Source organism: Macaca fascicularis, chromosome 7 (genome assembly GCF_037993035.2).
Source record: "Macaca fascicularis isolate 582-1 chromosome 7, T2T-MFA8v1.1".
Taxonomy (NCBI): Eukaryota; Metazoa; Chordata; class Mammalia; order Primates; family Cercopithecidae; genus Macaca; species Macaca fascicularis.
In genome coordinates this window covers 160,072,594-160,084,781 of record NC_088381.1, presented here as the reverse complement: position 1 = coordinate 160,084,781, position 12,188 = coordinate 160,072,594, and the positions used below count along the sequence as shown (strand labels likewise).

At 40.9% G+C, this 12,188-nt stretch overlaps 1 protein-coding gene and 1 long non-coding RNA gene across 24 annotated transcripts in view; one reads left to right on the top strand and one right to left on the bottom strand.

The window, feature by feature from the left end:
* ATXN3 (ataxin 3) overlaps positions 1 to 12,188 on the top strand; it is a 68,021-nt gene that overhangs the window by 16,653 nt on the left and 39,180 nt on the right. For 20 of the 22 annotated variants that reach the window (XM_073998119.1, XM_073998121.1, XM_073998108.1 and 17 more), the window contains 4 exons: positions 1,395 to 1,482; positions 7,024 to 7,156; positions 7,806 to 7,972; positions 9,181 to 9,277. In XM_073998119.1, coding sequence (XP_073854220.1) covers positions 1,395 to 1,482; positions 7,024 to 7,156; positions 7,806 to 7,972; positions 9,181 to 9,277 — 485 coding nt within the window. Of the gene's footprint in view, positions 1 to 1,394; positions 1,483 to 7,023; positions 7,157 to 7,805; positions 7,973 to 9,180; positions 9,278 to 10,990; positions 11,045 to 12,188 lie in introns of all 22 variants that reach the window. The other 2 variants (XM_073998115.1, XM_065549264.2) reach the window with 1 other exon arrangement.
* Positions 1 to 12,188, bottom strand: part of LOC102117378 (uncharacterized) — a 66,386-nt gene that overhangs the window by 15,525 nt on the left and 38,673 nt on the right. The gene's annotated exons all lie outside the window — the stretch shown is intronic.

Sequence of the window (12,188 nt, the reverse complement as noted above, 5' to 3'; positions counted from 1 at the left end):
TATTTGGGAGGATGAAGCGAGAGAATCACTTAAGCCAGGGGTTCAAGGCTGCAGTGAGTTATGATTGCACCACTGCACTCCAGCCTAGATGACCATCTCTTTAAAAAAAAATGTGTTTATATGTTATATGTGATAGTGTTTTTTAAAAACATTTTTAAATTATAGAGGGTCTCACTATGTTGCCCAGGCTGGTCTCAAATTCCTGGGCTCAAGCAATCCTCCCACGTTAGCTTCCCAAAGTGCTTGGATTATAGGCATGAGCTGCCATGCCCACCTAATTTAGTGATTTTTAAAAACTGAGTTGGTAATTATAAATTATCTTCCTGGAACTTCTGACTTTCTCACAATTGGAATCTTTTGACAAAAATTATCGGTAATGGGAAAACTTTGTATAGTTGTCATTTTTCCTCCCATCAGTATGATAGATGCGATTAGAGTTATGTTGGACTGATACTTTGAAAAAAGATTTAACTATAGCTATTAATAAAGACATTTCAACTACGGACTATCCATTTTTATTCTTTTGGGAGGGTTTAATGTTTATAGTTTAAAGCAAAGTGTTGTTTTTAAAAAACTATTTAACAGGGCCGGGCGCCATGGCTCACGCCTGTAATCCCAGCACTCTGGGAGGCCAAGGCGGGTGGATCACAAGGTCAGGAGATCAAGACCATCCTGGCTAACACGGTGAAACCCCATCTCTACTAAAAATACAAAAAATTAGCTGGGTGTGGCGGTGTGCGCATATCGTCCTAGCTACTCGGGAGGCTGAGGCAGGAGGATGGCATGAGCCTGGGAGGCGGAGCTTGCAGTGAGCCGAGATTGCACCACTGTACTCCAGCCTGGGCAACAGAGCGAGACTCTGTCTCAAAAAAAAAAAAAAAAAAAAGAGTATCTAACAGAGGCCGGGTGCAGTGGCTCATGTTTGTAATCCCAGAACTTTGGGAGGCCAAGGCGGGAGGATCATTTGAGGTCAGGAGTTTGAGACCAGCCTGGTCAATGTGGCAAATGTGCTGTCTCTAACTAAAAATACAAAAATTAGCTGGGTGTGGTGGCGCGGGCCTATAGTTCCAGCTTCTTGGGAGGCTGAGGCAGGAGAATTGCTTGAACCTGAGAGACGGAGGTTGCAATGATCTGAGGTCATGCCACTGCACTCCAGCCTGGGTGATAGAATGAGACTCTTCTCAAAAAAAAAAAAAAAAAAAAGTAATAGTGATAAATCTGCAGTATTCTCTTTTAAGATATTATTCAGTCAGAGGAAAGAGCTCAACTTGAAATATTTCCAGAGTTTAAACAATCTTACTAAACTTTGATGGGTTATATCTGTTCTTAACATGTGAAACTACTTTATTACCTATAATATGCACTAACTTAAATATTGACAATTTTTTTTCCAGTGGTTTAACTTGAATTCTCTCTTGACGGGTCCAGAGTTAATATCAGATACATATCTTGCACTTTTCTTGGCTCAATTACAACAGGAAGGTAAGTAAAGGCTGAAAATTTTGTAACGTTATCTTTCGAAGTAGTTAAATAAACTGGAGCATTAGATGACAGTGTGACAATACTGTTTTTCTGGCAGTGGCAGTGAAACAATCTTTAGGTTTGACGTGGTGATAGGCTGTGATTTGGGTGACGCTGTTCCATTAGAGTTCTCACTGGCACCTGGCCCTCCCTCTTCTGAGGATGCTGCTTTCTTTGCAGCCCTTCTAAGTAATGGTTTTTTCTTTTATACATCACATACCACACAGCTGAGAGGAGGGATAGATATTTTTCTTTTTTGCCTCTTCTAGGCCACTGTTCTTCCCTATAAACTCCAGTTTCTTTGAAATACATGCCCCTAAGGGCCAGTTGTGGTGGCTTTCGCCTGTAATCCCAGCACTTTGGGAGGCCGAGGCGGGCAGATCACGAGGTCAGGAGATCAAGACCATCCTGGCTAACGGGGAAACCCCGTGTCTACTAAAAATAACAAAAAATTAGCCAGTTGTGGTGGTGGACACCTGTAGTCTCAGCTATTTGGGAGACTGAGGCAGGAGAATAGTGTGAACCCGGGAGGTGGATCTTGCAGTGAGCTGAGATTGTGCCACTGCCCTCCAGCCTGGGCGACAGAGACTCCATCTCAAAGACGAAAGAAATACGCGCCCCTAGATTAAACTATCCCTTGCCCTTTTGCACTCATCCAAAAGTCTCTTTTCATCAGTGATTTTAGGATCTGACTCATTGTGTTTTTCTCTACTTCAACTCCTTTTATCATTCTTAATGATTTCTGTATTGCTAATCAATCCAGTAATCCAGTACCTGCTTCTTAGTTTCAAAATCACTCACTCTTGCTTAGCTATTACCAATAATCATAACCACTGTCAAATCTCAATTGCAAGCGTATTACTCTTTAACTACCACCTCCTATCCTTAAACCATGTTTTATCTGTTTTTTTTATTCCAGCCATTCTTTAAACCCTACCGTGGGGCCCAAGCATTTCCTTTATATGCATTCTTCCTTTCTTCTGCTGCTTATTTTCTGTAATTCATTGTTATAATCACTCCATTGCATTCTTCAGCTTGTTTCCCCCTTCTCTCCCTCCATCATACTTGAATGACAAAAATCTCAACCCTGGTTAAAACCAAATCTTGGCCTTGTCCATTCCTGTACCAGAGTAGCAGGATATGGCTAAAAAATAACATAAAACATGATGATTGGTTTTACTTTTTTCTTAAACGATCTATCCATCCATTCACCCATCCATCTGTCTATCAAAGTGACTAGGCCTCTCTGAAGCCCAGGCTGGAGTGCAGTGACATGATCACAGCTCATTGTAGCCCCACACTCCTGGCCTCAAGTGATCCTCTTGCCTCAGCCTGTTGAGTAGCTGGGACTACAGGCTTGTGCTACCGCACCTAGCTAAGGTTTTACTTTAAATTTATTATAATCACAAAATTCAGATGAGCCTTTAGTGCTGCCTGATATTTCTACTATGTTTTCTTAGTAAATCCCCATACCACTCTCCAAGATGTTTATAAAAAATCATGTACCACTCTCCAGACGTTTATAAAAAATCATGTGCCACTCTCCAGATGTTTATAAAAAATCATGTGCCACTCTTCAGATGTTTATAAAAAATCATGTGCCACTTTCCAAGGTGACTAATTTCACAGCTTCTGTCTTCAAACCTTTAACCACTTTCCTCTCCCTTCCTTACACACCTTGCGTATGGCCTTCCATTACATTCTGCTGAGAACATAGAAGCAATTAAAATTATGTTCTTACCTTTCTACCAGCAAGTGTACTAATTTGCTTATATCTTCACCTGTGCTTTGCGACTACTAAAATAGATGAATGGTCCCCTACCTCTAGCGAAGACCAGTCCCTCACTTGTGGGCTGGATCCCAGCTCCTCTCACCTACTCAAGATGTTCTTGCTTTCATCTCTCCACTCTCTTGTATAATCAGTTCCCCCCCCCCTTTTTTTTTTTGGTAATATACCTATAAGCAGAAAAATAAGCTTTTTAACTCCAGTAATTAAAAAAAATCTTCTCTTAATTCCATGAAACTCCAGCTGCCTCCCCATTTTTATTTTTTCCTTAGGATTGTCTCTAGTGTGCCTTCTCCTTTTCTTGAACTCCGCCTCCTGGGTTCAAGCGATTCTTCTGCCTCAGCCTCCCGAGTAGCTGGGATTACAGGTGCGTGCCACCACGACTGGATAATTTTTTCTTTTTTTTTGAGATGGAGTTTCCCTTTTGTTGCCCAGGCTGGAGTGCAATGGCGTGATCTCGGCTCACTGCAACTTCTGCCTCCCGGGTTTAAGCGATTCTCTTGCCTCAGCCTCCCCAGTAGCTGGGTTTACAGGCATGAGCCACCACGCCTGGCTAATTTTGTATTTTTAGTAGAGATGGAAGGGGTTTCTCCATGTTGGTTAGGCTGGTCTCGAACTCCTAACTGCAGGTGATCTGCCACCTCAGCCTCCCAAAGTGCTGGGATTACAGGCATGAGCCACTGCGCCTGGCCCCTGGCTAAGTGTTTTTTTATTTTTATATTTTTAGTAGAGACAGGGTTTCACCATATTGGCCAGGTTGGTCTCGAATTCCGGCCTCAGGTGATCTACCTGCCTCGGCCTCCTAAAGTGCTGGGATTACAGGCATGAGCCACTGTGCCTAACCATCTTTTAGTAATGGTATTTAGAGATCACAATTTGAGTGCTGGCATGCTTATTGCTACTGGGTTTGTTATGTAGTTATTGTGAATTCACATTTAGGAATATAGAGTTTTTAATTCTTTGATTTTAGATACTTGTATCTTTTTTCTTTTATAGTTAAAACCTTGGTTCCTAATGATATCCCTTCTTAAAAACCCTGTCTGCCCTTGACCTCCAGCCCACCATGCTGTGGTTTTCCTAACTTGTTGCCTGCATCTTTCAGATCCCTTTCATGGATCTTAGGTATATCTCTAAATAAGATCTGTGTGTCAGTAATTACCAAACTTTTATCTTTAGTCTTGACATCTACCCTGAACACCTAGCTTTGACTAACTCCTAGCTTTGGCATCTCCACTTTGAAGTCCAAAAAGCATTTCAAACTGAACATGTCTATGAAAGACTTATTTTTTTTTCTATCCATGCTATCTATCAGGTTTTCCATTTCCATAAGGGTGACACTTCTTGTACTCTGGTTCCTATATATTATACTGATAGAGCCGCTCAGAGTGCTTCTTAACCAGTGTAATGCCTGTTATGTCCCACCCTCACTCCTTGTCTTTCAGTGGCTTCCCAGCACACTTAGAATAAAATCTGAAGTCTTAGGCTGAGTGTGGTGGCTCATGCCTGTAATCCCAGCACTTTGGGAGGTTGAGGGGCAGATCACTTGAGGTCAGGAGTTTGAGACCAGCCTAGCCAACATGGTGAAACCCTGTCTCTACCAAAAAAAATACAAAAATTAACTGGGCGTGATGTTGTGCACCTGTAGTCCCAGCTACTTGGGAGGTTGAGATAGGAGAATCACTTGAACCCAGGAGGCAGAGGTTACAGTGAGCCAAGATCATACCACTGCACTCCAGCCTGGGTGACAGAACAAGACTCTCAAAAAAAAAAAAAATTGAAAAGTAAAATAAAATCTGAAGTCTTGAATAAAACCCAAGATCTTGACCATGACCCCTGAACAGGGCAGAGTATCCATTCTTCAGACACTCTTCATAGAATACCATGGTGAGCTGGCATATTTATTGTACGATATAGAAACAGTTTTACTGGCAGAAAACACATTAAACCATTTGAACTCTGAATACAGTTGTCCTCATAAAAAATGTTCATTGTACTGTTTAGAGGTTTTCCATTAGTAGTTCTTACAATCTTTGTCCCATTATGTGTTAATTCTAACAAAGGATATCCAATAACAAACACCAGAGTTTAAGAAAAATGTGCCAGGTGCGGTGGCTCACACCTGTAATCCCAGCACTTTGGGAGGCTGAGGTGGGCAGATCACCTGAGGTCAGGAGTTTGAGACCAGCCTGGCCAACATGGTGAAACCCCATCTCTCCTAAAAATACAAACATTAACCAGGCGTGGTGGCGGGCGCCTGTAATCCCAGCTACTCAGGAGGCTGAGGCAGGAGAATCGCTTGAACCTCCTGGGAGGCAGAGGTTGCAATGAGCTGAGATTGCACCACTGCACTTCAGCCTGGGTGACAGAGTGAGACTCCATCTCAAATAAAAAATAATAATAATAATTAATAATAGAAAAACTTAGATTGTTTTAGGTATAGCCCACTCTTAGTTTTTGTGTGTAGCATCTAGCTTGGGGAAACCCTGGATTTCTGGAATCATATTTATACACAGTCACACTAGACTAATGTAATTCTTTTGGGATGCAAACCACACGTTTGACACCTTAAATAGCTTTTAGGTATTTGGCTTCTCAGCTCCTATTTTTAGTTACAAGGGGTATACATGTGTGGGTCAGGGTAGCTCTTTCCACAGATGATTAGTTTTAGCCATGTTACTAGTTATTGCACACATTATCTGACTGTGTCCTCGAAACAGCCCTGTGAGTGTATTAGTCAGGGTTCTCTAGAGGGACAGAACTAATAAGATAGATGTATATATGAAGGGTAATGTACTAAGGAATATTGACTCATATGATCACAAGGTGAAGTCCCACAATAGGCTGTCTGCAAGCTGAGGAACCAGGAAGCCTGTCCAAGTCCCAAAACCTCAAAAGTAGGGAAGCTGACAGTGCAGCCTTCAGTCTATGGCCAAAGGCCCAAGAGCCCCTGGCAAACCACTGGTGTAAATTCAAGAGTCCAAAAGATGAAGAACTTGGAGTGTGATATTTGAGGGCAGGAAGCATCCAGCATGGGAGAAAGGTGAAGGCTCAGCAAGTCTGGTCCTTCCACACTCTTATTTCTGCCTGATTTATTCTAGCCGAGCTGGCAGCTGATTAGATGGTGACCACCCAGATTGAGGGTGGGTCTGCCTCTCCCAGTTCACTGGCTTAAATGTTAATCTCCTTTGGAAACACCCTCACAGACACACCCAGAAACAATAATTTGTAGCCTTCAATCCAATCAAGTTGATAATATTAACCATCACAGGAAGGTACCAGTATCATTATGTTTAACAGTAGAAACCAAGACAAATGCAGCTAGGAAGTGGGAGAACTGGGATCAGATGCAGGCAGTCTGATTCTCAATCAGTTGCTCTTACCGACTCCTTTACTCTCTCTCATACCAGTAAGTGAGTAGCCTGCTCAGTCAAGTGCTATATTAGTAGGGCCCTTTACAGACATTTACTTCGCACAGTCACTCAGTGAGACGGCTATTCCAGTCTTACAATGGAGAAAGTGAGGCTCAGAGATTTTAAGTAACTTATCCTAGATGACTTTACTAGTAAGTATAAGAATCATTATTTGAACTAAAATCTTTCTGAATCCTCAGCTTGTATTTTTTTCCAGTGTACTGTGCTGCCTCTTTACTAGCATTTTACATCAATTTTGAATCTCTTTACTAGCTGTTTAGGTTGATTTTTGCCTTTTTGTTTTAGGTTATTCTATATTTGTTGTTAAGGGTGACCTGCCAGATTGCGAAGCTGACCAACTCCTGCAGATGATCAGGGTCCAACAGATGCACCGACCAAAACTTATTGGAGAAGAATTAGCACAACTGAAAGAGCAAAGGTAAAAATGAGGCCTGCAGTATGGAACATATGACGATATTTCATTATGAGAATAAAATTTTCATGCTTACATTGAATATGTGGTCCTTGTGTTGTCGGCACCTCTATTTTGGACCTTACATTTTAGTGAAGTTTATTAGTTCGAACGTGAATCAACTCTTTGAAATACTTAAATATATTAACTAAGTTAGCAGGTATGGTGTATTCCTAGCACTTCAGGAGGCTGAGGCAGGCTGATTGCTTCAACCCAGGAGTTTGAGACCAGCCTGGGCAACATGGCAAAACCTCACCTCTACAAATAGTACAAAAATTAGCCAGACGTGGTGGTGCGTGTCTGTAGTCCTAGCTACTTGGGAGGCAGAGGAGGAAGGATCACCCAAAACTGGGGAGGTCGAGACTACAGTGAGCCACAATCACACCACCGCACTCCAGCCTGGGCAAGAGAGTCAGACCCTGTCTCAAAAAAAGAAACAGAGAAAAAAAACTTAGTTGGATTCAAATTACAACACAATCATTATATTACTAGAGCTTATTTGCCAGAAAACGTTTTAAGTTTTGGCTTACGTAAAGCCTTTACATTACAAATGCCTTTATGTTATGTCTAAAATAGAAGATTGGTTGCAGTTACTACCAGTGCTTTTGTTCTTTAGAGTCCATAAAACAGACCTGGAACGAGTGTTAGAAGCAAATGATGGCTCAGGAATGTTAGATGAAGATGAGGAGGATTTGCAGAGGGCTCTGGCACTAAGTCGCCAAGAAATTGACATGGAAGATGAGGAAGCAGATCTCCGCAGGGCTATTCAGCTAAGTATGCAAGGTAAAGACATTCTGATGTGTGTTGTATTCATTGCTGAAGAATTGATTCCAATTATTCTTAGGTTTCCTGGAAGTTAATGTACTCTTAGAAGTGTTTTGACAATTACTGCAGAAGCAATAGCTATATAGTGGGCTTTCCCTTTAGATTTCTTATAATGGAAATAACTTTTTACAACCTATATTTTATTAGGAGTAGTTATATTTTTACTCCTGGTTATTTATTTGGTTTCAATAACCTGTACTAACACAGTAGTCAATTGTGGTGTTAATCTTTGTGGGTATCAGTTGACCCTTACCCAAATCAGCTCTTTCATAAATGTATGTCATTAGACACTATGGAAGGGCCTGGACAGGGGATATAAACTGATTATACAAAAAGCCAACATTTATTGGCTATGCAACTTAAACCTTAAGCCCGCTTTGGTGGGCCCAGTTTTTTAGTGATATAAACTATCAATTTCAAAAGTGAAAACATATCCCCTATACAGTCTAGGCAAAGAAAAATGTTAAGACATAGCTCGAAGTTTCTTAATTAAAAGTTTGAAGTGGGTTTTTTGTTTTATTTTTCTCTAACTTATGTGTATTTGCTTCTACTTTCTAATGAAATTATTTATCAATTGATTTCCTTAGATATCCAGATAAAATTGAGATTCCATTAATGGGAAGATTATTTTCATCCTGAACTTTTCTTGCCTCTAGGCACACCTCTGAGTACTCCATATGGTGTGCAATCCCATTTTTGATTAATAGAGTCCTGCTGGATTAGCAGGGACAGAAATCAGCTTTAGATTTCTTTTGTTTTTTGAATTAAGAGTCTCACTGTCGCCCAGCCTGGAGTGCAACAATCTTGGCTCACTGCAACCTCTGCCTTCCGGGTTCAAGCAATTCTCCTGCCTCAGCCTCTTGAGTAACTGGGACTACAGGCACCTACCACCATGCCTGGCAAGTTTTTTGTACTTTTAGTAGAGATATGGTTTTGCCCTGTTGGCCAGGCTGGTCTTGAACTCCTCACCTCAGGTGATCCACCTGCCTTGGCCTCCCACAGTGCTGGGATTACATGTGTGAGCCACCACGCCCAGCCAGAAGAGTAGAATATTCTTCAAGAAAAAACATTTTAAAAGCTTACTCAAATGAGTATAAACAAATGTATTGTTGCTTGAATTGGTAAATACAGTGATTGGTTTTTGTTCTGTTGTGTTTTGTTTTCAGGTAGTTCCAGAAATATATCTCAAGATATTCCACAGACATCAGGTACAAATCTTACTTCAGAAGAGCTTCGGAAGAGACGAGAAGCCTACTTTGAAAAGTAAAGTAGTTGGTACAAATTAAAGTAGCACGTTTAATATTTGCTTTGGCTATTTTGTCTGTTTGTAAATGGTTACTGCCTGAATCCTATGAATATTTGAATGCATATTTAAAAAATTTACAGCAAATAGGACAGGCACGGTGGCTTACGCCTGTGATCCTAGCACTTTGGGAGGCCAAGGTGGGCAGATTGCCTGAGGTCAGGAGTTCGAGACCAGCCCAGGCAACACAGTAAAACTCCATCTCTACTAAAAAATACAAAAAAATTAGCCGGGCGTGGCAGTGTGCGCTGTAGTCCCAGCTGCTTGGGAGGCTCAGCCAGGAGAATTGCTTGAACCTAGCAGGTGGAGGTTGCAGTGAGCCGAGATCGCACCACTGCACTCCAGACTGGTTGATACAGTGAGACTGTCTCCAAAAATATATGTGTGTATATATAAATAAAAATAAAAATTTACAGCAAATAACATGAAGCAAAATGTAGTTTTAATGAAAAAGTTTGCCTCAATACTGGATAAATTTTTGAAACTGAGTGAAGGAAACCTTGTACAATTTCATTTATTAAAAGAAAAATGAAATTAGGACAAGGCAAGAAGAATACCTATTGATCCTTTGGATGTGCTTCTTGCTTACCTGATTAACCCTGCAAAATTTCTCTACCAATCAGTAAGAAAAACAGCTTTTGAGGTATGGGAGCACATTCCCAAATAGACATGGGTAGTTCATTTAGCTGCTCATGGCTGCTGCAGGGGGTCCTGTAGGCCTGTTAGCATCAGGAGAATGGATGCAAACCATAAATCTGGATCAACTCCTAAAACTTTACCTTGTGCCCAGCCTTGTAAGTGCTTGCTAAATAGGAATTCCACTGTATGAAAATACATTCTTTTCAAGTAACTATTATTCAGACTTTTGTCCCCCACTTTTTTAAAAAAAGAAGAAGAAAAGGCTGGGTGCAGTGGCTTACGCCTGTAATCCCACCATTGTATGAAATAGGAATTCCACTGTATGAAAATACATTCTTTTCAAGTAACTATCATTCAGACTTTTGTCCCCCACTTTTTTAAAAAAAGAAAAATAAAAGGCTGGGCACAGTGGCTTATGCCTGTAATCCCACCATTTTGGGAGGCCAAGGCGGGTCTTTGGGAGTGAGTTTTTGGGAGGCAGGAGAATCGCTTGAACCCGGGAGGCGGAAGTTGTGGTGAGCTGAGATCGCGCCATTGCTCTCCAGCCTGGGCAACAAGAGTGAAACTCCGTCTTAAAAAAAACAAAACAAAACAAAAATTAGCTGGGCGTGGTGGTGGGTGTCTATAATCCCAGCTACTCGGGAGGCTGAGGCAGGAGAATCGCTTGAATCCGGGACGCAGAAGTTGCAGTGAGCTGAGATTGTGCCACTGCACTCCAGCCTGGGGACAAGAGCGAGACCTCGTCTCAAAAAAAAAAAAAGAAAAACTCCATGTTAAAAATTACAAGATAAATAATCAGACCCGCTGATCCTAGGTCAGAAAACAAAAGACTCATAGCTGAATCTGACCTGCCATTGCTGTATTTCATCCATTCTAAGATGCACATAGTTTCACATTTCAATGTCTCTGAAATTGAGAAGTATCTTACAATCATAATTGACAGTATATTAGCAGCACCTAAAAATATTGGCTCATTTTACATTTGATGGTATAATGAAGAAAATATTTACCTTTTTTTCTGTTTTGTTTTTAAGTCACAACTCAGAAGTAGATGAAGGAAAATTCTGATCAGCTGACATCCTCTTAATGTGAGATATTTCTAGTCTTTATTCAGCATAGATTAATGGCTAATTATATGTTACATTTCAAAGTAGTGCTTATTAGTGCTTTTTACTTTTAAGTTTCAAAATTAACTTTTTTATTAAACTCCAAATTTATACAAAAGTAGAAAAACTAGCATAATGAACTCTTGTTTATCACCCAGATTCAACAAATACTAGCACACGGCCAATCCTGCCTTTTTTTTTTTTTTTTTTTTTGAGGTGGAGTCTTGCTCTGTTGCCCAGGCTGGAGTGCATTGGCACAATTTCTGCTCACTGCAACCTCTGCCTCCTGGGTTCAGGCAATTCTCCCACTTCAGCCTCCCATGTAGCTGGGATTACAGGTGCACACCACCATGCCCAGCTAATTCTTATATTTTTAGTAGACACAGGGTTTCACCATGTTGCCCAGGCTGGTCTTAAACTCCTGACCTCAAGTGATCCACCTGCCTCGGTCTCCCAAAGTGCTGGGATTACAGGCATGAGCCACTGCACCTGGCCCAGTCTCGTTTTATAATACTCCCATCTCCCATTCTTTCCACTGTCCCACCTACAAGTTTGGATTATTTTGTAACAAATCTCAATCATCATATCATTTGTTCTATAACCATTTTAATATATGTCTCTAAAATATATGAACTTTTTTTAACATAGTTAAATGCTATTGTCATAAAATAATCATGATAATTAATTGTAATTCTATATCACCAATTATCTAGTTAATGTAAAAAATAACTTAAATCTAAGGCCAGGTGCGGTGGCTCACACCTGTAATCCCAGCACTTTGGGAGGCGGAGGCGGGCGAATCACCTGAGGTCAGGAGTTCAAGACCAGCCTGACCAACATGGAGAAACCCCATCTCTACTAAAAACACAAAAAAATAGCTGGGCGTGGTGGCGCATGCCTGTAATTCCAGCTAGTTGGGAGGCTGAGGCAGGAGAATCAGGGAGACAGAGGTTGTGGTGAGCTGAGGTCTTGCCACTGCACTCTAGCCTTGGCAAAAAGAGTGAAACTCTGTCTCAAATAAATAAATAAATAATAAAAAAATAACTTAAATCTACTTAATTAGAAAAACTAATATTCTGGAAATTTTATTTTAAGAAATATCTAAATTGGCCGGGCACGATGGCTC